This window comes from Lontra canadensis, unplaced genomic scaffold (genome assembly GCF_010015895.1).
Source record: "Lontra canadensis isolate GAN:19392208 unplaced genomic scaffold, GSC_riverotter_1.0 scaffold154, whole genome shotgun sequence".
In the NCBI taxonomy this organism is placed as follows: domain Eukaryota; kingdom Metazoa; phylum Chordata; class Mammalia; order Carnivora; family Mustelidae; genus Lontra; species Lontra canadensis.
Genome location: NW_022631148.1, coordinates 904,456 through 928,203, shown reverse-complemented (window position 1 = coordinate 928,203; position 23,748 = coordinate 904,456). Strand labels below are relative to the sequence as shown.

General features: G+C 53.1%; 3 protein-coding genes across 17 annotated transcripts in view; 1 reads left to right on the top strand and 2 right to left on the bottom strand.

Annotated features, from left to right (window-relative positions):
* MADD (MAP kinase activating death domain) overlaps positions 1-2,357 on the bottom strand; it is a 39,506-nt gene extending 37,149 nt beyond the window's left edge. For 5 of the 9 annotated variants that reach the window (XM_032844682.1, XM_032844686.1, XM_032844692.1 and 2 more), the window contains exon 1: positions 2,161-2,357. The gene's annotated coding sequence lies outside the window, so the exon portion shown is untranslated. The remainder of the gene's footprint in view (positions 1-2,160) is intronic. The other 4 variants (XM_032844687.1, XM_032844688.1, XM_032844694.1 and 1 more) reach the window with 1 other exon arrangement.
* Positions 2,358-3,333: 976 nt separating this feature from the next.
* NR1H3 (nuclear receptor subfamily 1 group H member 3) lies at positions 3,334-16,330 on the bottom strand. Of its 7 annotated transcripts, none has more exons than XM_032844738.1 (10): positions 16,216-16,330; positions 9,627-9,707; positions 8,936-9,124; positions 8,248-8,514; positions 7,800-8,008; positions 7,514-7,693; positions 7,271-7,370; positions 4,381-4,494; positions 4,073-4,167; positions 3,334-3,871 (listed from the first exon to the last, which is right to left on the bottom strand). In XM_032844738.1, the coding sequence occupies exons 2-10, from the start codon at positions 9,667-9,669 to the stop codon at positions 3,725-3,727; spliced, it is 1,344 nt and encodes a 447-aa protein (XP_032700629.1). In that variant the 5' UTR covers positions 9,670-9,707; positions 16,216-16,330; the 3' UTR covers positions 3,334-3,724. The 7 variants fall into 7 exon arrangements, with proteins under 7 accessions (XP_032700629.1, XP_032700630.1, XP_032700628.1 ...); XM_032844739.1 differs by lacking the exon at positions 16,216-16,330 and adding an exon at positions 14,141-14,665; XM_032844737.1 differs by lacking the exon at positions 16,216-16,330 and adding an exon at positions 10,891-10,920.
* A 38-nt stretch (positions 16,331-16,368) lies between these two features.
* ACP2 (acid phosphatase 2, lysosomal) lies at positions 16,369-23,733 on the top strand. Its single transcript, XM_032844743.1, has 11 exons — positions 16,369-16,585; positions 17,176-17,271; positions 17,586-17,672; positions 18,708-18,860; positions 18,977-19,075; positions 19,157-19,246; positions 19,700-19,832; positions 20,587-20,669; positions 20,792-20,898; positions 21,013-21,188; positions 22,966-23,733. The coding sequence occupies exons 1-11, from the start codon at positions 16,472-16,474 to the stop codon at positions 23,097-23,099; spliced, it is 1,272 nt and encodes a 423-aa protein (XP_032700634.1). The 5' UTR covers positions 16,369-16,471; the 3' UTR covers positions 23,100-23,733.
* The last annotated feature ends 15 nt before the right edge of the window (positions 23,734-23,748 follow it).

The following is a 23,748-nucleotide window of genomic DNA, read 5'->3' as shown; positions in this document are numbered from 1 at the left end:
ACACACAGATATTCCCATTACACTACATACACACACGCCACTCCCGTTCACTCCCACACCCAGACATGCATAATCCCTGTATGCTTAAGGCTCTATTTGATTTAGATAATGAGTTCTATCTTTTTCTTCCCTGCTTAATAATAAATAGACTGCTCCACAATACTCTTGAATCCTCAAAATACTGCTCCCTCCCTTCTCTTGCTCCCAATAGAAGAGCTGCAGGTAATAGGATTCGGTATTGTCTCCATAGCGACCCAGGCGCCCAGGACTATTTATAGCATAGCCACAGCCCCTCCCCTGCTCCATGACCACAGAGTGCTAGCAGCTGCTACTCCAGAGTCGTCCAGGGCCCATAACAATTCATTCTCCTTGAATCTAGAGACACTTCTTCCACTGACAGCACCTGCTAATTATTACGTTATCTTCTCCCCATCTATTTTTAGTTTATACTTTGTTCTAACTTCTGGATTTTGAGAGAGATCTCTTCTTTCCATGCAACCCAAACCGAGTTTACGCATGCCATATGCTCATTTCTAGGTTATCATTACCACCCAAAAAGTCCTTTGGTTCTCTCCAGTGCCATGGAGTCGTGAGCAAACTGCAGAAGGTGGGGCACTGTTATAAAGCTGATCTCTGGTCCTTGCAAGCAGAGTAAGAAAGGGAGGGGAAATAGAAAAATGAAAAGGGACATGGGTAAAAAGTGTAATTCTTTAATTATATGAAAATTGCTTAGGGCGAGAGCCGATGTATCTTAAAATAAAAAAGAATTTATGGGGCCAGAGCTCAAGGCTAAGCCTTGAAATCTATGTTTACACTGAAAACCAAGGGCCCTTTCCTGCCAAAATTTCAACAATCACACCTGAAGTGTCTTCTACTAAATATATTAGGGCATCAGGCCTCTAGCCTTGGTGGGATTTTAGCCCTGCCACTGAGAATCACTTGATAAAGCTCAAGTCATTATCATGCTCTACCATGTCCATCTCCCTCCGGAACTATAAGGACCCTGAGATCTTGTGACTATTCCAGCCCTAGTGATAGGATAGATTTTTAGCCACACTTCATATCTCATCAACAGCCACTACCTCTGGTTATTCCGATTGCAAAGATAGGCTTTCCTCCACATTCTCTCCCCTTCCCATAAAGACTAACATCACCTATAACTCACATCCTGTCTTCATATCAACCAGACTCAGACTCTGCCTTTTGCCTCAACCATGTTTACTAATAGGGAGTCCCTGGTTCTCAGCTCCTATGTTCCAAAGGCATCAAACGTGTACCTATCTGCTTCCCTATCCACTCCATCCAGACGCAGATTTAGAATCCACAGACGTTTAAGTTCTCTATGTCTTTTCAGCCTACAAATGGCCAGGTTTAGCAACGCTTTGGATTAGTCCCTCGTTTGGGGCAGAATGTCATAGTAAAACCACAGGAACCGGAGAGCGAGATGACATCTTTGCTGACGTGAGCACAACAGAAGGCTCTCTCCCCTCCTACCCAGGCAGTGACCTTGCAAGCGCATCAGCACAGACCGGTCAGCGTGGGGGAGAACGAGAGCAATAAGGCAGGCAAAAGGCAGGGTTGGAAAAGAGGCGAGGACAGGAAGAGGAAGAATTTAAAGATGCGCGAGGATGAGGAGGGAAGCGGTTGCATAAAAGATGAAATGGCATCTCGATTCTCTAACAAGCCAGTTTTGAAACACCAAAAAAATTTTCTTTTTTCAAAAAAACCAAACATGATCTCCAACCCGTGATCAAATATAAGGTGCACACGGCGCGCGCGCGCCAGGTGCTGATCCCGGCTCCGTCCTCGGCAAGACAACTCTGCCCGCCCCCTCACCTGCTGGACAGTTCTCCCCCGCCCACGCCCCGAACCAGCGCCACCAGCCAGCCGGGGCGGAATCGAGTCCAGCCACCGCGAGCTGAGCCCAGTCCTGCAGCCCGCACCTCTTCCGCGGCTCCGAGCGCGCCCTCCCTTCTAGCCCCGCCTCCTTCCCTAGGGACCCCCCCGTCCCCCTCCAGACCCCACGCCCCCCATCTCCTTTAGGGCCTCTACAAAGGTGGCTTCCCCCTAGAACCCCTGTTTCCTCTCAAAGTCCGTCTCCCCCGGGGAGCCCCGTCCCAAATACCCTCCCAGGACCCCCTGTGGCCCGGACCTTCCTACCTCCCGTTCCTAGGGGAACTGGCCAGGCCCAGCCCAGACGGCCCCCGGCAGCGGAGTGTCGGAAGCTCGCCGGCTCCAGCGCGGCTTCGAGCGCGCGCCAGTTCCGTGTCTGCACCGGGGGGCGCGTACCACTCGGAGCCAGGGAGGGAGGGGGAGGTTGAGGGGGCCGGGGGCTGTACCACGCACCACCGGGGGGGGGTGGACAGGACTGCACCAAGCCTAGGGCTGAAGGGTGGAGCTAACCTCGGCAGAAAGGCGGCTACGCACACACCTATCCTTGTGGGAGTGGGACGGCGATGGGGAACGCTGGGCCAGCCCAGTGCCAAGCGTGCCACGGGGAGGACCCAAAGGAGTACATTTTGTCTAGTTTGCACGAAGAGATTTTAATTTCACATGGTAATAGAGCCTATTTCGACGAGATGTGGATTAATCTGGAGGCGACTTCTCAAGATAACACTGCTCCCGAGACTCTCTGAGCGTCCCCCACACCTCACCCTCCCTCCCCCCGCTAGCGGTTTGGAAGTGCCCAGCAGCCTGGGCTGCAAAGCCGGCTGCCCCGGAGGTGGAGCCTACCAATTCAGGGACGCCGGGGGGACCGATGCCGGAAGGCGCAGGCCTCCGTCTCACCTACACGGGAGCGCGCCGAGCGAAGGGGGCGTGAACCGTGCCGCGGTGTCCGCTGGGAAATGGAGTCCAGCCCTTCTGACAGGCCCGAACGGCAACGGGGCAGCCTCCCCATTCCACAGGGCCTGGGGCCCTAGAGCACGGACTGTTGTGCCCTCCTTTTTTTTATTTTTTAATTTTTTTTTTTTTAAAGGTACCAACGAGCCATTATGGAGGCGCGTGGGAAGACAGGTGCATGGCTGGGGTGTTAGTTCTGAAAATTCACCCAAGCTCCTCCTCAGAAAAGACAACCCGATCCCGCCTGGATCATTAAACGAAAAGGGCATCTAACCCTCAGCATCTCATTCACCCTCATGGGACTAGTAAGAGGAGGTCCCCTCTCACTGCCAAAGCTGTCACTCGTGACTTGTCTCCCTCTTCTGCGTCTGGAGGCAGATCTTAAACGACGGTCTCCTCCTCTGTGGCCCTGCCCCCACCCCAACCCAGAAATGGTTTCGCTCATCCTATCTTCCTTTTGGTCTTTCTGTACAAAGAGCGCCAGGCCTATCAGTGAGGCAGCCCCGAGGCATTTATGGCCAAGCCACAGAGTGACAGCAGAGAATTTCTCTGGGGGCCCTGTGGGGAAAACAGGAAGTGGTGGAGGCAGGACCGGCAGGGCCTGGGAGAACCTTGTGCAGAGTGGCCCCCAGATCCATCCATTTGGTTGGGGCAGTACAGGCTTCAGATGGAGCACAGTTTCAGCAGGACCCTCCACTGCCCAGCAGCCAAACTCCCAACCCTTTGACTCTCCTTTAATGTCACTCGAGGATCTCCTTTGCCCAGCTCTGAGTTATGTTTGCCCTTCTCAGTCTGCTTCACCTCTAGGAAGCAGCCGGGCGCATCAGCCTTCCAGCCCAGAAAACAGAAGATATGGGGGTGTGGGTGGGGGGAGGAAGAGCAGTCATTCGTGCACATCCCAGATCTCAGAGAGCAGCGGGGGAAGCTTTTTGTCCTGCAGGCGCAGTGCAAACACTTGCTCTGAATGGACACTGCTCAGTGTCCGGAGGCTCACCAGTTTCATTAGCATCCGTGGGAACATCAGTCGGTCCTGGGGGAAGGAGGGGACAAAGTACAGTTTCTGCCTCTCCCCAGGGAAGGGGGCAAGGGTAGGGGAATTGTGAGAGAGGTAGCGAATTGTCTGTGCAAGATGTAGTCAGGGAAGGATTCTTGAAGGGAAAGTAGGTGTGTCAGGGGATGAGCCTCTGGGGAGGAGGAGAAGAGGGGAGGGGAGAATCACAGGGAGACTCACATGGGGGTGGTGGATGGAGACGTAGGCATGCAGGGCCTCCACATATGTGTGTTGCAGCCTCTCTACCTGGAGCTGGTCCTGCACGTTGGGCCGGTCTATAGGTCACCAACAGAGTTGAGGAGCAGGTCTGGCCAGGGTCTTAGTTCTATACCCCAAATCACAACCCCCCAAATAGGGACATACCCCACCCAGCCTCTCCCAAAGTAGCACAGCAAGGGCTTCCACTTCCACAATTCCTGCCCTAGGGGGCCTGCAGCTCTGCTTGGTGCAAATCTCTTGCTCCTTTTCCCTCCTGCCCCTCCTCGCACCTGCAGAAAAGATGCTGATGGCAATGAGCAAAGCAAACTCAGCATCATTGAGTTGCAGTTCGTTCATGGCTCTGGAGAACTCGAAGATGGGGTTGATGAACTCCACCTGCAGCCCTGGGGAGGAAGAAGGGAGGCTGGGGCACGCGGCACAGGCAGCAGGAACTTCCTTCTCTCCTCCAGCTCCTCAACTTAGGGGAACTGTTAGGAAATCACTAAGAAGTCTCCCGGGGCTCTGCCGGGTAACATTAGGCAAGTTTCTTAACTTTTCTAAGCCTCTTCTGTGACCTGGGAATCCTATCTGAACGTATAAGACTGCTGTGATGGTGAAACCATAAAGCAGGCAAAACATGTAGGGTTGTGCTTGGCACACAGGAGGCGCTGGATTCAATGATAATACTGCTGTCCCTAGAATTCTCTAGAAATAGAGGCAAAGCTTCTTTCTGTTTACAAAGAAAACTTTATCACTGGCAACTGGCCTTACTTATTTGAATACCAGAGATACATTTCATGTTTCATGTGCCAGCAGGAAGACAGCAACGTGGTCGAGGGCAGGGGCTATGGCATCACACTGCCTGGGTCTGAGTCCCGGCTCGACCATTTATTAGGCCGTGTGACCTTGGGTAAGTTATTTAAGTTCCCTGAGCCTTGGTTTTTCCATCTGTAAAATGGGGATAATAATAGTACCTCATTGGGTCCTTAGAATGGTAACTACTATATAAGTATTTGTTAAATAAATAAATGAATGAATAAACTCAAAACATAGAACCAGTCTTCTTGCTGAGGAGAGTGAAGTTCAACAAACCGTGACCTACAGTCATGACACCTAAAGAACACTTCTCCCATCACTAAGTCTTCTCACCCCACCCCACCCTGTCCCTGTCTGCCTGCTGTCTCTCAGCAGCCTTCTGCTAACTTTTCCAGGCAACGCTCCCTGATTAGTCACTTCCTGTACTTCTCCCCTGATGTTTATCAAGTGTATGTTGAGACAGTTGAGACACTGAATGGACAAGAGCCATTTTACAAAGCCTTTCTTGGAGGGTTGTTGAGCCTCAAAATGTGCTGAACGGCCCCTTCGTACAGAGAGGATGAGGAGGTTCTGGAGCTGGGCCGTGCGCCCTGCCAGCTCTGCTCCTGGTCACTGAGCGCGAACCTCCGCTGCTCTTGGTCTGCATCCTGAGCTGCCCACCCCGTGCACACACAGCAGTGGATGCAGAGACGGACGGAGACCTGACAAAAGACAGCCCCTGCCCCTCCTCCCCAAGACCTCGCTGACAGAAGGAAATGAGAGGCAAACAGGACGGCAGCAAAACTGCTCACGTCAATGTATTGATAACTAGGTGCCGATTCAGACAGCACGAGTCTGCAAGTGCTGAAGGAACGCCCAGGCAGGGGAAGGGCGAAGCGTTCAGAAAGCAGGGTGCTGGGGCGCCTGGGTGGCTCAGTGGGTTAAAACCTCTGCCTTTGGCTCAAGTCATGATCCCAGAGTCCTGGGACCAAACCCTGCATCGGGCTGTTTAGCAGGGAGCCTGCTTCCACCTCTCGTTCTCTCTCTCTGTCTGCTTGTGATCTCTATCTGCCAAATAAATAAATAAAATCTTTAAAAAAAGAAGGAAGGAAGGAAGGAAGGAAGGAAGGAAGGAAGGAAGGAAGGAAGGAAAGAAAGAAAGAAAGAAAGAAAGAAAAGGAAAGGAAAGAAAAGAAAGGAAAGGAAAGGAAAGGAAAGAGAAGGAAGGAGGGTGCTAGGAAGGAGGCAGCGGCCATGCTTTGGAAGGATGGGGATAATAAGCATTTGGGGACCAGGCAGATAAAGGGAGCTGGGCTGGGCTTTGAGAGCTGGAGAAAGTCATCAAATTGCCCCATCAGGTGCCTACACACGCCAGCAGCTCCCGGGGCAACTGATGGCCACAGAGCTAGGGTTTAAGGGAGGCCTTCCTAGAAAGCTCACAGGCGGGCCTGTGCTGGAACAAGAGGCACGTGAGCTGCTCTGTCACCAGAAACCGGAGAAGACTATGAGCTCTGCCCTGGAAACCAGGGCCTACCAACTCCAAGAATGAAGTCACTGCTTCAGCCCTAGTTCACGGCCCCACGCCCTCAGGTGTTCAACTCCTCAGTCTCCTGTTAAGTCGAAGTTCTAGTCCCTCCAAAACCCTCTCAGCTTCCCATGCTTTTCCACCCCCACTCCCATAACACAAACATTACTGGCAACTGAATATGAGGACGCCAACCCCACTTAGACCGCAAGCAAGCAGCAACGAGCAGCACTGTGTGTGCACTAATTCTTGGAGAAAACACTCCGGGGTACAGCACGAGGATGGGAGTGGTTACTCTTATCCTAAAACTGCCCCAAAATTGCCATGTTCCAACATGTATTTTAGCTTTTCAGAAAAAGCAACTGAAGAAGAGTGGTGGGTGGGGGGAACAGTCCACACGATCCTTAAAGAGTACAACCAAGTTCATCAGTAAATACTAAAAGGCTCATTGCAGCGGTTTTCAAGCTTTTTCCCTCGCTGTGATATCGTTTCTTCAAGCAAAACATTATGCAGAAGCACAGTATTAAGTGGGGTTTCTTGTTTGGCTACAGAGAGGATGAAGGACAGTCTTGTACCTCTCTGTTCCTCCTCTAAGGGGACACTTCTGTGGAGCCCCAACCCCCTCAGGCTCCCCGAAACACTGAAAACCACTGGCCGAATCCAACAGAGGTCAGATGTCTCTTTGCAGTAGCTGAGAGAGGCCTACACCACTCCCAACTTTCTGTCTTGGAAAAACAAGCGGATCCTTCCCCATACAGCAAAGCAAAAACCCTGGGCCTGTGTCTCTGTAGTCACTATGAGCCCAGTGACAGAAAGTGTCTTTCCATCCAACCCAATCCTTTTCTGACCTCAGTTCTTACCTGCTTTGGCAAAGTCTTCCCGGTTATAACTGAAATCCTTGAGGAAGGTGATACTCTCACTCCCAGGGTTGTACCTCCGAGATGTCTCCAGAAGCATCACCTGCACGCAAGGAGCAGACCTCAAACAGAGACTCAGAAGGCTGGTCTTGGCATGGGGCCCCTGCGCTCCCCACCTGGCTGTCTGGAAGTGTGGGAGATAGTCCCGCCCTGCTTCTCCCTTCACCCCTCGGCCTTGCCAGCCACCTCGATCGCAGAGGTCTTCAGCAGGGCGATCTGGTCCTCCCGGCTGAGCTGCAGGAAGCCAGGTAGCTGTTTGGCAAAATCAACAATCTCCTGCACAGAGACGATGGCCAGCTCGGTGAAGTGGGCAAAACGCTGCTGACGGGCCTCCCGGCTCTGGGGATCTGGTGCCATGGGCCAAGGCTACCCAGCAGGGCAAGGATGGAGAAAACGAACTACCCTGAGTCAGCTATCAAGAAGCCGGTGGGTGCTCTGGGCACAGCCACCTCTCCCCGGTTCCCTCGGTTACCGTGACTCGAAGCCGGTCAGAAAAAGAGCGTCTGTTACACTGCTGCTGGGCAGCCACCAGCTTCTCAATCATGCCCCGCTGCTCGGGGCTGAGCTGGGGCAGGACTTGGGCGGGTGAGGACACCCTTGGGGGCATGGACGTGGCCTGAGCCTGCTCCTCCTCTAGCCGCTTCAGTTTCTTCAGGCGGATCTGCTCTTCTGACAAGACACCTAAGGACAGGGTTGGACATGAGGGGAGAAGAGGGGGACACAAGAAGCAAGGATGGGACAGAGGGGTAGTCTGAGGCTCTAGAAAAGCAGAGAGCACTGGGTAAAGTCAAGGATGAGATTTTAACTCATACTTAGAGACCACGTAGGAAGACCCTGTAGGCTCAGCTGCCTGTCCACTCTCACACCCCCGCAGCCCTTTCCCGTCATCCTCTCCCCCACTCCTGTCCCCAGACACTCACACTCCTCCCGCATGCCGGCCTGGCGGCATTTTCGAAGACGACACTCCTGACATTTGCGACGCATGTAGGTGTCCATGGGGCAGTGGCCCCCACTGTGGCAGACATAGCGCGCCCCTTTGATGACACTGCGGCGGAAGAACCCCTTGCAGCCCTCACAGCTCAGTACATTGTAGTGGAAACCGGAGGCCTTGTCCCCACACACACTGCACAGCTCGTTCCCCAGCATTTTGGGGGCTGGCCCCTTTTTCCGCTTTTGTGGACGGAGCTCTGGAAACAGAGGAGAAACTTCATGTTCTTCTCCAAGAAGAAAACCCCTGGTGCCCAGTTGGCCACTGCGCTGAGCACTCAGTGAACTTCATCCCCTTCAGTGTATGCTGTCTAGTCTGTTATGACAAAGTAGCTCTCACGTGCCAAGTGCTATTCTGTCCTAGGTACTGCCTGAGCCCTTTACATGCACTGATCCTCCCAACTGTAACAGATATGTACTATTATTATTTCCATCTTACAGATAAGGAAACTGAGGCTCAGGAAGGCCCAAGGCAGAGAAAAAATTCACATTCAGATCACTCAGGTCTAGTAGAATCCAAAGCCTTTGGACTTAACCATGGTCTCAGAAGGTAAACAGCCCTATGGTACCCTTCCCAGACCCCTGGGGCCCCTTCCTCCTCCAAATCCAACAGCTCCTCACCTGTAGACTCTGGAGGGGTATCCACCCCAGGGAGCAGGACTGCAGGCTCTGCTGCCTCCAGCCCTGCCCCCAGAGAGCCCCCACCGGACTGGGGAGTGCTGGCTTCCTCCCTGAGGATGCAGGTGTTGCCTCCCAGCGCCTGGCTGCTGGCATCTTGTGCATCTGGCTCCCACAGCTCCGCTGCAGAGTCTGAGCCCCGAAAAAGAGGCACAAGGGGGTCTCAGGTCCCTCCCATCCACTTCCTTAGCGTCCTTCTGGGAAACTGCTCATTTCTCTCTACCCCTAGAGGGCAGCAAAATGTTGGCTCAGGCTTCAGGACCCTGGGGTTTATGTGGGCTCTAGGGCTAGTCTCTTGTAATCCCCTCAGTACCTTAGATGAGGATGTTAACCTTTGTCCCCTTGAAGGGCTGACATGCATCCATTTCAGAGGTCAGACAGAACTCTTCAAAGCCAGTGCTGGTAGGCACCAGACAAGCCAGCTCTCCCCAGCAGCAAGCCCATATAGAAAAGGACCAGCACCAGACCCAGCATAGAGGTAGTCTGGGCAGAAGGAGGCAAGCAATACGGAGAATGACTCTGGACTGCTCTCCAGGGGACAGGTGAAGGCAAGCAGTGAAGGAGGCTGATTCCCGAGGGAGGAGAGGAGCTGGGATCTGAGCTCAGAGGAGAGGGCTGGAGTGAAGACGCTTACCAGGAGAAGCATCAGGCACGGGGGCCTCCAGCCACAGGGACATCTCTTCCTGGAGCCCTGGACATTACCAAGGCAGCTGTCCTGCAGGAATGACCGAGGTTACCGTCTTCAGAACTGGGGCCCTCTTTGGCCTCATCAACCTTCTCCTCCTGATCCTACGAGTACTCATATACCCACCAACATTTACTTGCTGTGTATGTATATATTGGCCTGTGCTAAAGCTTTATACACCTTCCTCTAGATATGCCTATGATGTCATGACTATTCGTAAACCCATTTTATAGACGAGGAAACTGAGGTTCAAAGAGATTAAGTAAATTGCCTATAGCAACACAGTTAGGCAATGGTAGAGCCAAGATTCCAACTCTGGTCTGACTCCAAAGTCTTAGCTGTTAGCTAAGGTGCCCACCTTGCCCCCTTTTCTCCCCCAGGGACCCCTCCAGGCCATCACAGAGTGTCTGGGCACATCTGCCCAGCTTCTGTCAGAGCCCCTTCCCCTTCCTCCAGCACTGAGGACAGCCAAAGTTGGCCAGGACTAGGGCATGGGATTGAGGCTCACTCACCCAGTAAGACTCACTGTTTGTTAGATAACTTCACTGCTGTCACTTTCCAGCGTCCCAGCACAAACCTCCTACCTCCAGGAGTTGCTCCATTTCACAGCCAGGAACCCCTCCCCCAGAACTCCTCAGGAATTATTCTGGACCCAAATAGAATCCTTTTGCTTCCTGGGCTGCCATCACCATCATCATCCTTCACTTCTCCCCAGAGACCCCTAAGATCTACAGGGTACCCACCCACTCCCTCCCAGACTCACACAAAGAGCCCCAGGCCAGTGCTGAGGAGCAGACCCACCGAATCCCCAGGCCACCAGACTTCCCAGCTGGGGCAATCTCTGGAGCCCCCTTGCTGGGAGGGGAGGGCGGTGCAATCTCCTGTCTGGAGACCTTGCACTGGGAGCCGGAGCTGAGCAAGTGAGACACCGGAGCCCCAGGGAAGTAATGTGGGGAAAGGCTGAGGGGAGGGACTGCCAAGGGGTCGGGCCACTTCTCCTTCCTGCTAGGCAGACCGGAGACGACTGACTAGAGCCCTAGCCGCCATCCCCCACACCCACAGGGCAGCTTCCCCACCATGTTGACTCCTCCCCAGCGCGACCGCCCGCCCCCTCAGTCCAGCCTCACCCCTGCCCCCCCTTGCCCCCAACCACGACAGTCCCATTTCTCTGTAGACCCGCCCAGTTCCACATCTCTCCCCTTCCTCTCCTCACCCCGGTGGCTCTTAGCTGCTCTTACAGAAGGACTGCCTCCCAGGCACCCCCTACCCCAATCCCGGCAGCCACCAGAGTCATCTCGTAGAGCAAAGGTCCCGGCACTGCCTGGAATTGCAACACTGAGCCTCAGCCTGCTTTCCCAGCCTCCCTCCTCCTCCCCTGCCTCTGGGAAGGGCCAAAAGCTCTCCCCACTAGCCCCAGGCCTCAGCCAAATTAGTATAATAACTCCAAGGGTGGAGAGGCCGGTGCGTATCCAGGGAGTCTCTGAGTGGTGGTTCCCTGCAGGGGGCCACCAAGATGTGAAGAGACCACGAGAGAGAGGAGCAATGGCAGGGCTGGGATGGGGGTGGAGGCAGAGATGACAGGTGACCCAGGTGCCAGCCCAGGATGGACCTGGGACGGTATGTGGGTTCTCACATCTGAGAACCATTCATCTGAAGTGATGGTAGGTTCTATCCAGCATCTACTGAGACTACTACAGCCATAGCCATCCAGCCCTGCTGCCTGGAACGTGAGATCCATCCCTGAGAGGAGATACCATGTTTTATTGATTTTATCTCCCCTGTCGCCCATGGAACAGGGCCTAGCACAGAGCAGGCAACAGAATAGGAACTACGTTCCTGATTGTTAAATGAATAGGTGAACAAAAAAAATAATATGATCCTCTTCTACATCTGAGCTTTCAGCACTTGAGCTCTGGGCCTGGCTTTGCCTCTGCCTCTTTCTGTGATCTTGATTAAATGAGTTACATAATATCTCTGAACCTGTTTCCCTACCTTTAAAATAGGGATGGTAATAATAATGGTGTTTGCCACATAAGGTTGTCATGAGAAGTACACAACGTATTACACAGCTCAAGGGGTGGGACATAGTAAGTGTTCAAGAAAGAGCAGCAGTTATCATTCCCCCTCTCAATCCTTTCATCTACAGGTCTTCCCATCGCCTCGAATCTGTACACTGTTAACCTTCTAGTGCTTGTTTCCATACACAAACCCCTCACTATCTCTTTTGGTCCTTAAAGCAGCCCCAGGAAGGAGGGAGGGCAAGTAACAGGAGCACCATTTCACAGAGAGCCCTGAGCTCATGGCAAAGCCCCTGCCAAGACCACACACAGTGACCAAGCTGGGGTCAGAATCCAGATGTCCTTGCTCTAGTCCCTGTGCTCTTTCTTTCTTCTGTGTCAGAGTCCAGGAATACTCTTGTCTGGACTCTGCGGAGTCCAGTGGCCAGTGGAGCACTGAGACGGAAGAAGCGAGGGCTGGTGGGAGAGACAGGGAGCCCTGGGGATGCTTCCGTCCAGATGTGGGAGGCAAGGAGCTGAGGTTACTGCTGGTTGTTCACCCGCTGCCCTGCTCCCAGTTTCCTGCTCCCAGGCTCTTCCTGTTTTGCTGTGAACTCCAGTTCCCATGGGCCCCACATTAAAGGACAGAAGGACAGAGGGCCAGGGCAGGCAGCCAGAGGGACTGAAACAGATGAACAGGGCACCAGGGAAGAGATGAAAAAGGGAAAGAGTGGACAGAGGGTGTGGAGGAACAGGATTGGAGAAGGACAGGGAAAGCAGAAACGGAGAAGGAGCATGGTGAGAGATGGGAGGAAGCACAGGGTGGGGTGGGGGAGTAGGCGGGGGTGGGAGAGCAGAGACTTGAGAAGACAGCAGGCTGCCTGGTGTTGCAAAATCTGCCCATGTATTCACTTTCACATTTCAGAAAAGCCCCTCCGACACCCCCCATCTCAAAGTTCTCCCTCCAGTTTTAGCTCTTCTTCCGTCTTTTCACAAGGTCATCCCCTCATAAGGCCACCACCCTTGTCTGAGCATCTCTGAGTCACGAGCACAAGGCTCTCCATTCCTCTTGCATGTGTTCCTTTCCTGATTTTCACAAGGCCCCAGCTGTCCTGGGAAAGTAGACACCAGGGACTCCAACCCCTGGGAAACTGCAACCATCCTGTCCCAGCACCCACACCATCCAACCAGTTCCCTCCTCCACCTCCCCCCACCCCCAGAAGTACAGCCAGAGATGCCACTGCAGCACCTGGTTACGAGGAACATGGGACGGCACGTGCTCTGGGCCTTGATGACCTATCTTCTGGGGGCTGGAAAACACCTCTCTCATCCACTCCTGATCCTTAGCTCCCTCTCCTGACACCTTAGTCAGCCCAGGACCCTCTGACCACACTCGAGCCCCACCTGGAGCCCTCTTGACCCAGGTTAGCACCAGTTGCTCAACGAACAGGGCGCCATCTTCCTCCAAAGCAGGAATCAGTTCGCTTTATCTCAAGTGGAGAAGGAGGAAGCATCAGCAGCCCTTTACTGCCAGAGCCAACCCTTCAAGGTTACAGGGGTTCAGGAGCGCTGCCTCCCCCTGCCCCCCCCCCCCCCCCCCCTGAAAAGGGAAAGGGCGAGGAAAATGGGAGACAAAACCTGCTGGCACTATCTCACAGAGTTTCTGCAGGCCAACTGCTGGGACTTCTCTCCCAAACAGAGCAAGTAGTCAGACGATCAGCAGCTGGGGTCACATGTCTCACTCTGCCAGACCCACCCCACAGAATGGTCCCACCAGCCCACAGGTGTTAGGCACAAAGCCTCCCAGTGCCGTGGGGCCTTTCCTAGGTTTCTTTGGCTCCGGGGGGATCCTAGAACCCCTGGGGATCTTCCAGGTCCTATTTGTGAATCCCTAGAACCTAGAACCTAGAACCAGAGGCTTTTCCTTGCAGCAAGGGGAAACTTGAAGGAAAAAAAGAGGAGCATTCACCAGTTCACAGTCATACATGAAACTTGAAAATTCCCCTGAAAGTATGTGAATTCCCATGAAGCAGGCCACAAGGTATGGTCTGGAGGAGACAGACTGGGGAAACTGGTTCTTGTTCCCTCCTTCACCATTCTGGAAAAGATGCAGTGTGGGGGTCATCTTGCAGGGCACTTAAACAACTTCTGCCCAACCTCCAATCAAAAGACAGAGAAGAACCCAGGAATTTCTGCTTCCCAGGCCTACAAGTTCAGAGATTATGATATACCAGGCGAAAAGGAAAAAAGTAACATCTGTTACTACATACATTTATCTTTACATGTGTTATTTTATTTATCCTCGTATATAACCCTAGGAGATAGTCACTAGCAAGTGGGACAATATCAAATCTGAACACAGGTATAACAGACTCAAAAGCTCAAACTCATCATCAAACAAACACAAAACACCTCACTCCATTAACACAAAACTGCCTCCCCAGATGGAAAAAATGGTTAACTCACCTGGATTTAGGTTTGCTTCTGACAACACAGGGTGGAACAGTGGTTTCCAAACCTGGTCTCATTTTCAGAGATTTTAATTTATTTGGTCTGGGGTAGGCCCCTGTATCTATCTAACTATCTATCTACATGCCTAGTTTTTTGTATCTATAGTTAGGAACCAAGGCATGGAGACCACAGAATCATCTGGTAGAAAATATGCAGAAGCTGGGGGTCAAGAAACAAGGGCTTAGCTCTTGATTCCACCATGTACTTCACCCTTCCTGGATTTGTTTTCCCTACAGAAATGAAATAATATCTGCTCCATCAATCCCTCCTACATAGGATACTTGCAGGCACAAAGGATACAGACATACTTTAGCAAGTGGGAAGAAAAGCAAAAGATGAATTTGTTCTACTTGCAAAAATTTAGTGAGCCCAAGATTTACATTCTGAAATCATAAAGGTCTGGCTACATTGCAAGAAGAGTAAGGGATATATTAGAAGAAACATTCAAGAATGCCCACTAATATGCAGAATTTTGCCCGTTAGCTGTACCCTCATTCAACCCCACCAACATGAAAAGGTTTCCTTTGTCAGAAATCTCTATTGAAAGTATTTGGGGACCACTCAGTATGGTTTAGCAATGCAGTTTGAGTGGCCTGAAAGAAGCAGCCCATTTTAAAGACTAATTGGGAATCAGAAAACTTGAGTTTTAATCCCTTCTCCTGAATTCTGTGACCTTGGACAAACTCTTCTCTCTGGTTTTGTTTCCTAATCCTTTTAAGTAAGGGCAGTAGGTTAGATTGGGGATTCAGAGATGCTGACTTATGGAAACTACTGACATTCTTCATGAACCCTAGAGATCATATGCAAAATTCCATTTGTGTGTGTGGACATTTTTCCCGAAGGTGGGGTGGGGGTGGTAAATTTTCATCTGATTCATAAAGGTCCTTGTGACTAAGTAAGATTAACAACTATTGGGCGCCTGGGTGGCTCAATGGGTTAAAGACTCTGCCTTCGGCTCAGGTCATGATCCCAGGGTCCTGGGATTGAGCCCTGAATTGGGCTCTCTGCTCAGCAGGAAGCCTGCTTCTCCCTCTCTCTGTCTGCCTCTCTGCCTACTTGTGATCTCTCTCTCTGTCAAATAAATAAAGAATCTTTAAAAAAAAAAAAAAGATTAACAACTATTTGACTACCCATACTTCAGTTCTCAATTTCTATTCACTCCTCCATAATAACTCTGTAAGGTATACGTAAGTAATTGGATCCGAAGTCCTAGGGCAAAATTATGACCCTGCTTTCTCCCATATAGTGCTGATCAGGTTTTATTTCTCCAACCACCTTTAGTGATTTTACTTCCAGTGGGCAGATCTGATCAAAGCATCCCAAGGGTCTAGTGATTCTGGAGCTGTGAGTCACGCCCAGCTCAGTCACAAAGCCATGAAGCCAAATTGGCTGCACCTGGATCCTAATGGCCGATGCCTGGAGGGTCTCTGATTCTGCGGAAACTCCACTTACTCCCACTTTATGATATGTTCCTTCCCCTTATCCCTATCTATCTACCTCCCCATTGGTCTGAAATTCCTCCCCTGTGGATTCACTGCTTTGGTTTTTCAAAGTCTGAACATACTGTGCAACCCACTCGTTTTGGAGGAAGCATGACACCTTCCCAGGCATCCAAAACTCGGAAGTGGAAGGATGGGAGGGCAGGGAAAAAACTGTAACGGAAAGTGAGAGGGCTGCTGGAGCTTTGCTCAAAGGTACGAGCTGTAGGCTACACTGGGACCAACCTCAAGGACATAGGGAGTCCAAAGAACTGTTGACACGCTGTGCCCTGCACCAAAGGGAGCCTCCCCGGGGCAAAGAGCCAGGGCCAAGGCTCAAATTCCACCAGAAGGTAGGGGCGTGGAGCGGGGTACCCTGTACTTCCAACCCTTGCCTGAACTCTGCAGCGGCTCTGGCTCTGAGCTCAGGCCCAGCGGCACCCCGGCCCGAGGGGGCGCTCGCTCTCCCAGCCAATGTCCGGCCACAGCAAGGCGCCACCTTGTTATTCGGTCTCCCTGGCGGGGCCAACCGGAGCTCGGGGTTCTCTTTACCAAGACGAGGTCCTCAGCATCTTCTACAACGCGAGGTTGCGCTACACTCCCACGCTCCTCCGCCGCGGCCGCCTCGCGGGCTTCCTACACGCATTCCCTCCCAAATTCCTCCTTCTCCCACCATCTCTGCCCCTCCTTTAGCAAGATGGCGGCGAAGGCACTTCCGGCGTGTGTCCTGACGGGTGCGTCCGGGCGGCAGCTGGAGGTGCCACGCAGCGGGTTCCACCCTCTTTCTGCAGCATAGTCTCTAACGGTGATGGCGGGCAGACAGTTTGCGTGGAGCGGGGCGGCTCTTCTCCAGCTCCTTCTTGGCTTGAATCTGATAGTGATGCCCCCCACCCAGGCCCGGAGTCTGCGCTTCGTTACCTTGGTAATGAGAGATGGGATGTCCTAAGGACTCGCCAAGAGCTGGAAGGGCACAGGCCCGCTGTTAGAGGGAGGGGCGGGGCTTGGGCTGGTGTCGGGGTCTCTCCAGGATCATGAGCGGGTTTAGGAGACCACCCTCGGCCCGGAGGGTAGGTGGCCCGGTTAGGAATTGAAGTGGAGCCCCAGTTATTTTCGGGGGGCAGGCAGGGTGCAAGTAGTTCTGTATCAGGGCATAGGTCGGGTGAGTCTGTCTTGGGAAAGGGATATGATAGAACGAACGGTCAAGAGACTCACCCTTAAGCCTTTGGTGATTTCCCCCCAATTTCTCCCACCACCTGCATTGCATTCATTTATCTTTTCCTTTTTCACCTATATCTTTGGCTTCGCCTATAGTCTCCACTGGCGTTGTGTTGGCCAAATTAGAATCTCTGGAACCTGTTCAAAGTTAGTGACTTAGACCCCGAGCCGGGGTCTTTTGCAGTGGGGAGAATTAAGGCTTCACAGAAGGAGTAGGGCTTCCCTCCCCAGCAGGGCAAAGGTGGGCCCTGTGACCTGGCCCTTCTGACCTGGAGGCAAACTATTTTCTTTCCTCAGCTATACCGACATGGAGACCGTTCACCAGTGAAGACATATCCCAAGGACCCCTATCAGGAAGATGAGTGGCCTCAGGGGTTTGGTCAGCTAACCAAGGTGGGTCAGAGGCCAGGCCCCCACTCTGGGTGTGCTGTAGCATGAGTGACCTCAAGAGCAGGCCACAGAACTTGGGGGCCCCACCGAATTGTCATTTCCCACGTGGCTGCTGACTTTGACCAGATTTCTCAACCTTACTTTCCTCTGTGCCCAGGACAGGTGCCATACACAATGGGCTACTTAATAAATGACTTCTGTGATCAGATTGACCCACTTCTACTTCCAGCCAGGGTAGATTTGGAAAGCAACACTGCCTAAGCCCTGTGGGATGTGTGAGCTGTCCCTTCCCTGTCAACCCTTGCATTTGTCTGCAGGAGGGTATGCAACAGCACTGGGAGCTGGGCCAGGCTCTGCGGCAGCGCTACCAAGGCTTTCTCAACACCTCCTACCACCGGCAAGAGGTAAGGCTGGGAGCCCAAGAGGCAAGGGGAAGGGAACCTGCTGTTCTCACCCTCTGCTCTCAAGGAGCCTGGGCCACTCTGGCCTCCTTTCGTGCATTTTCGGTTACACTTACAGGACAAGGCATCTCAGAGCTGTGTAGCACAGTCCCAGAGGCCAATTTGCCCCTCTTTGACTTGGAAAGGGCCAAAACAGATCAAGCATCCAAGCTCAGGGTTAAGGGCCTAGCGAAGTCTTTTCTGATTCTGTGAAATAAACTGGATTTCCCATCCAAGATGCTTCTCGAGTACCTACTAAGGGCAGAGTGCTGTACTAGCACTCTGCATTAATGGTGCAGTACACAGATAGGATCTCCGTCTTCGTAGAGCTTAGAGTGTAGTGAGGGTGACATGATAAACCACCCAGGGTCAAGAGATAAAAAGCAGGGATCACGTGTAGAGAAGGAGTGTCAGGGAAGACCGACCAGTGTTCCAGCTCCTTGAGGCCCTCCACCCCAGGGAGGGGGTTGGCTGTTCCTCTGGTTACCACTGTTGGCCATGGGCATCTCGATGTTATTGTTCCCTTGAGGGGCAGCTCTGTCCTGGTCTTGCCCTGCCCCACTGCATCCTCCTCCCTTTGCACAAGGAATTACCTCTGTTCATTATTTCCTATCCCTGATCTCTAAGCCACTTCATAAAGGGGGTATGTCTTTGGAGACAATTTCTGCCTTCAAGCACCGTGATGTTGATAGGGAGATAGGCATCACTAGAAAATTGGACCGACAGACAGAACTGACAGCCTTAGTGACTAAGCACTTGGGACTGGGAGGTCATTTGAGCTAGAGCCATTTCCACAGGAGTTCTTCACAGACTGGGGACAGCCAGCCCCTAGCTGAGTGTTTGGACCTTTGCTGGGAAGAGGGACATGGAAGGTCAGAAAGGCGGAGACGGCCACCATTTGCTGGATAACCATCAAGACAGGTCCTCCCGCCACGGCCCCTCCGAGGGGCCAAAGCTCCCACCCCACCCCCATAGGTGAGACTGGTGTTGTCATTGCAGGTTTACGTGCGAAGCACAGACTTTGACCGCACTCTCATGAGTGCTGAGGCCAACCTGGCTGGACTCTTCCCTCCCAACGGGATGCAGCGTTTCAACCCAAATATCTCTTGGCAACCTATCCCCGTCCACACTGTGCCCATCGCTGAGGATAGGGTAAGACTGGCCAGCCCTTCCCTGGAGGTGGTGAGAGGGACAACTCTGGCCATGAGCCTGGCTGTGATCCCCAGCTCCTTCTCTGCCTCTGTTCCCCGCCCTGCTTCGGTCTACAGCTGCTGAAGTTCCCTTTGGGCCCATGTCCCCGCTACGAGCAGCTGCAGAACGAGACCCGACAGACACCAGAGTATCAGAATGAGAGTGTTCATAATGCAGTGAGTGGGGCTCAGGCGGAGGTCACCACACTGGTCCTTTCCCCCAGGGCGGTACTGATCCCCTTGATCTATTTTTCATAGCAATTTCTGGATATGGTGGCCAACGAGACAGGGCTTACAGACGTGACACTGGAGACCGTCTGGAATGTCTATGACACACTCTTCTGTGAGGTGAGCCCACTTAGGGTCCCGGGTATGGCCTTTCTTCCCTCAAACCTCTGCAGGCCCAGGTGACCAGGACAAGTAGCATACCATGCCCAGATACCATTCCCACCGGGAAGGTCCAGGCAAGCCGCTTCTTGTGAAACCAAGGAATTTCCCTCATGGGTGAAAAAGAACCTCGGAGTGGGAAATGGTTTATTCTGTGTCAGCAGTTCTTGGCCCTCTCCACCCAGAAGTCTCATGGTGCCCGGCTCCATTCTGCTGAGTCATGCTTTCCGTGCCTGAGCTTCCTTTCCTGTGTCCTGTCCGCCATGTGTCCTGGTTCCAGTCCCTCAGCTTCACGTCTCATCTCCTCTCCCTCCCTCACACACACACAGGCACCTTCCCGCTGGGGAGGACAGCTGTCCCCGGAGAGGCTCTGGCCTAGGCCTGGGAAGCTAACCTGCCCGCTGCGATACACAGCAAACACATGGGCTGGTCCTGCCGCCCTGGGCCTCACCCCGAACCATGCAGCGTCTGAGCCGACTAAAGGACTTCAGCTTCCGCTTCCTCTTCGGGATCTACGAGCAGGCAGAGAAGGCCCGACTTCAGGGGGGTGAGTGGCGGGCAGCGCGTCACTCCCCTCCTCAGGACCCTACTGCATTAAAAATCTGCTCTGGAGGGATTCTCCCACGCTTCCTTCTCCAGCTGTAGTGCTCTCTGCTCCTTCGAAACCAGACCTCCCGTTAGCCCCCAAAGTCTCTGCAGTCCTGCGAATGCTTAGCTACTCTGGGCCTGTAGAAAGGCCACTGTCGAGTTTGTGCGCTTCTTTTCTAGCATTCATATTCTTAAGTGTCACCTATGTCAGAAGACCCTCTGTCCCCTCCAGAGAACCACCAGGGGCCACTTTGACGAGAAGGCTGAGAGTAATACACATGCCAGTTTCCTGATCCGAGCCCCCAAGGGAGGGCTGGCTGTCACACTTTCCTGAGCCCAGGAAAAGTGGCGGAGCGCCCATGTGCGGCCGCCATCTTGTGCATTCTGAAGCAAGCTTAGGTTTTTATTTGCTCCAGACTGGAGTAATTGTCCAGACGCCGGCAGGGCCTTGCAGCTCCTTTATGAATTGGCAGGTCTCTATGTCTGTGTTGAAATACGGGTATCTTGTTTTATCTTGCTTCCCTCTGTAAATGCGAAAGCTCTTAGACAACAGAGGTGCTGGAGAGTTTTCTGCGTGATTCCTGTGCCCCTGAGTAGAGTTCCCTATGCCGGTGATCAGACCCAGGACTAGTAGAGGGTGAAGGGCCACACACGGGTCTGGTCAGAAGATGAGGTAGCTGGTGCCACTGACACTGGGGACTCTTCTCCTTCAGGAGTCCTGCTGGCTCAGATACGGAAGAACCTGACCCTGATGGCAACCTCCTCCCAGCTCCCTAAGCTGCTGGTTTACTCCGCGGTGAGCTCCCGTAGTCCCCGGGGTGCGGTCGTCAAGCAAGGAGCTGGATTTCCTCTCTCTCCAGCACCTGGGGGTGGGGCTGGTGGGGAGCAGTGCTGATGGGGAGCTCCGCTGTCTTACAGCATGATACCACCCTGGTCGCGCTGCAGATGGCACTGGACGTCTACAATGGGGAACAGGCCCCCTACGCCTCCTGTCACATATTTGAACTGTACCAGGAAGATAACGGGTGAGTGCAGCCACCAGTCTGCCCTCTGGAGGGGTACTCGTGTGGTGGCTGTGGGCGGCCCCAGGGCTCGGGTACCGGCCTGCGGAGCAGCTTCCGTCTCCTGTCAACCCTCAGGAATTTCTCAGTGGAGATGTACTTCCGGAATGAGAGTGACAAGGCTCCCTGGCCTCTGGTCCTGCCTGGCTGCCCTCATCGCTGCCCGCTGCAGGACTTCCTGCACCTCACAGAGCCTGTCGTGCCCAAGGATTGGCAGCAGGAGTGCCAGCTGGCAAGCGGGCCCGCGGACACAGGTGAGCTGCTGCCTGCCTCTGCGAGGAACGTCCCAGAACAGCTTTCAGTTCCTACCCACAGGTCTCCAGAGAGCTGCTGTACCTCCAACCCTCTGACTCATGTCACTAGACAGTTTACTTCCCCACCCTGAGACCATTCCTCACCCTCTCCCTCCTCCTCATTCTCAGGCGATGCCCTTCGTTCTCATATCACTGAGGAAACAGGGTGTCCAGGAGAGCATGGGCTCGTCCTCCCACCAGCAGTTCTTCCAGCTTATTTGCTGGCATAAGCCACCACCTGAGGCCGAGCTCCCCCGGGTGCTCCAGGTCCATCTCACTTCCACAGGGACTTGTGGGGCCCCAGTGTTTCCTGGGTCAGTCCCATCTTGAAAGTGTAACAAAGACCCTTCGGGCCCCATCTTCCTGCAGCCGTGCTCCGTCTCTGTTCCCTGTGAAAGTGGAATCCTTTGCCTAGACTCTGTTTCTGCTTGCTCAGTGCCTGTCCTGTCAGACTTGTGCTAGATGGCGTGTCACCTTCTACCGCAGTGAGGCCACTTTTGTAAAGGACCAATGGCCTCCTCTTATCAAAGCCTGATCAGTTCTCAGCTTCTCTCATCTCTTAGGGGCATGATATAATCGACTGTTCTTCTTTAGACACTTCCTCGGCTTCTCTGGCTTTTTTCTGACTTGTACGTGGCTTCCTTACTGGCTTTTTCTCCCCACAGAACAATGGATAGCCCAGGTCTCATCTTGGTCTTTCCCCATCTGTGCCCACTGCCAAGGTGATCCCATCCAACCTCCCTGCTTCACATACTACCTCTGTGAGGAGCTCCATCCTTTTATGACTCAGATTCATGACCTTTCCTGTGAGCTACAGACTCACCTATCCAGCTGCTGACTTGAGGTCTCGCCAAGATGCTGTGTCTGACACCAAACACTCTTACCCCCAAATCCACTCTTCCTCCAGGTTCGCCCATCTTCATGAATGCCACATTCGTTACCTCCTTGCATAGGGTGACCCTGTGAGTCCTCCTGAATACCATCTTTCTCAGACCCCACATCCGGTTCACTAGCAGGATCTGCTAGATCCTATCAGCTTGACCTTTAAAATACATCCTCTTGGGGCACCTGCGTGGCTCAAGTCATGATCCCATGAGCCCCACATTGGGCTCTCTGCTCAGTGAGGAGTCTGCTTCTCCCTCTCCCTGCCTCTCTCCTCTCTTTCCCTGTCAAATAAATAAAATCATACACACACACACACACAAAAATATATATATATATACACATATATATATGTATACATATATATAAAATCAGTTCATAGCTCTACCCTTCTCAGAATCTTCCAGTGGCTTCCTAGGACATTGAGAACAAAATCCAGGTTCTTCCCCACGGCCTTCCAGGAGCCTCTGCTCTGATGTTTGCTCCTCACTTAGTCTGCTGTAGTGATACTGATTTCGCAGCTGACCCTAGAAGGTGCCAAATGTATTCCCACATCAGTGCGTTTTGTACTTGCTTTCTGTCTACCCACCCCTTCCGCCCTTGTCCTTAGAACCTTTCTCTCAAATGCAAGTGTCTCAGTGAGTCCAGGTCTCTGGTCAAATTGTCACTTCCTCAGCGAGCCCTTCCATGACTGACCTACTACCTTTCCATCCTTTTCTCTTTGCTTTGTTTTTCTTTATAGCACTTGTCACTAACCTGGTATGTCCCATTGTAAGAGCACCTGGTGTCTGGTAGTCAGTCAGGTTTTTGTCGGAGGAACACTGATAAGCACTTTCTCTTCCCCTCCCCCGCCCAGAGGTGATCGTGGCCCTGGCTGTCTGTGGCTCCATCCTCTTCCTCCTCATCGTGCTGCTCCTCACCGTCTTGTTCCGGATACAGGCCCAGCCTCCTGGCTACCGCCACGTCGCAGATGGGGAAGATCATGCCTGACAACCACTCAGCCCCCTTCCTTCTGCCTCCTAGGGGAGGGGGGCTGGGCCCTTGCTCCTGACTGTTGCTGCTCCCCAACCCGTGGACGGGAGACCCTGGGTTGGCCTCCCTCTGATGACCCCAACCTAGATGAACAAGTGGGACTCGGCTTGGCCCTTGGCACCTGTCACTCAGCATTCACGTGCCTCCCTGTTCACCAAGTACTGTGTTGGACTTTGGCTTTCTCCAGACAAGATTTGCCTCCACCATGCTTCCTAAGGACCAGAAGTGTAGACAAGTAGTCAAGCTTCACTCAGGACCCGGGATTGAAAAACTGAAGGAGTTAGTGCTTGTTCTGCCTCACCCCCCACCCCCCAAACCCAGCCTTGCTCTCTCTTCCAGCCCGGAGTCTTCAGCAAATGGTTCAGAGGACACAGTCTTGCCTCTCAGTGCTTATTGTAGTGGGAAAAACTGCACAACATCGGGGGTATGGACACTGGCCACTAAGGAACCGGATCGCCCAGAGGCCAGCCAGCCAAGTTTTCCTTTGTCCCCCTGAAGCTACTGTTAGAGTCAGACATAATGCTTCAGGCATCTTGTCAGCCTGCAGCTGGAGCAGGGTAGGAGGGTGTTGGTGCCAGGGAGGGGGAGAAGGAGGGGGTGTGAGTTG

What these genes read in the sequence shown, in the direction of transcription:
- NR1H3 (XM_032844738.1), bottom strand. Translation starts at nt 9,669, where the DNA reads ATGTCCCTGTGGCTGGAGGCCCCCGTGCCTGATGCTTCTCCTG. An exon ending in GGAAGACTTTGCCAAAGCAG is followed by an intron (nt 4,495 to 7,270) that starts GTAAGAACTGAG and finishes CTTCCTCCCCAG; the next exon opens with GGCTGCAGGTGGAGTTCATC. An exon ending in TCTCCATCCACCACCCCCAT is followed by an intron (nt 3,872 to 4,072) that starts GTGAGTCTCCCT and finishes TCCTTCCCCCAG; the next exon opens with GACCGACTGATGTTCCCACG.
- ACP2 (XM_032844743.1), top strand. Translation starts at nt 16,472, where the DNA reads ATGGCGGGCAGACAGTTTGCGTGGAGCGGGGCGGCTCTTCTCCAGCTC. An exon ending in GGTTTGGTCAGCTAACCAAG is followed by an intron (nt 17,272 to 17,585) that starts GTGGGTCAGAGG and finishes ATTTGTCTGCAG; the next exon opens with GAGGGTATGCAACAGCACTG. An exon ending in GAAGGCCCGACTTCAGGGGG is followed by an intron (nt 19,833 to 20,586) that starts GTGAGTGGCGGG and finishes CTTCTCCTTCAG; the next exon opens with GAGTCCTGCTGGCTCAGATA.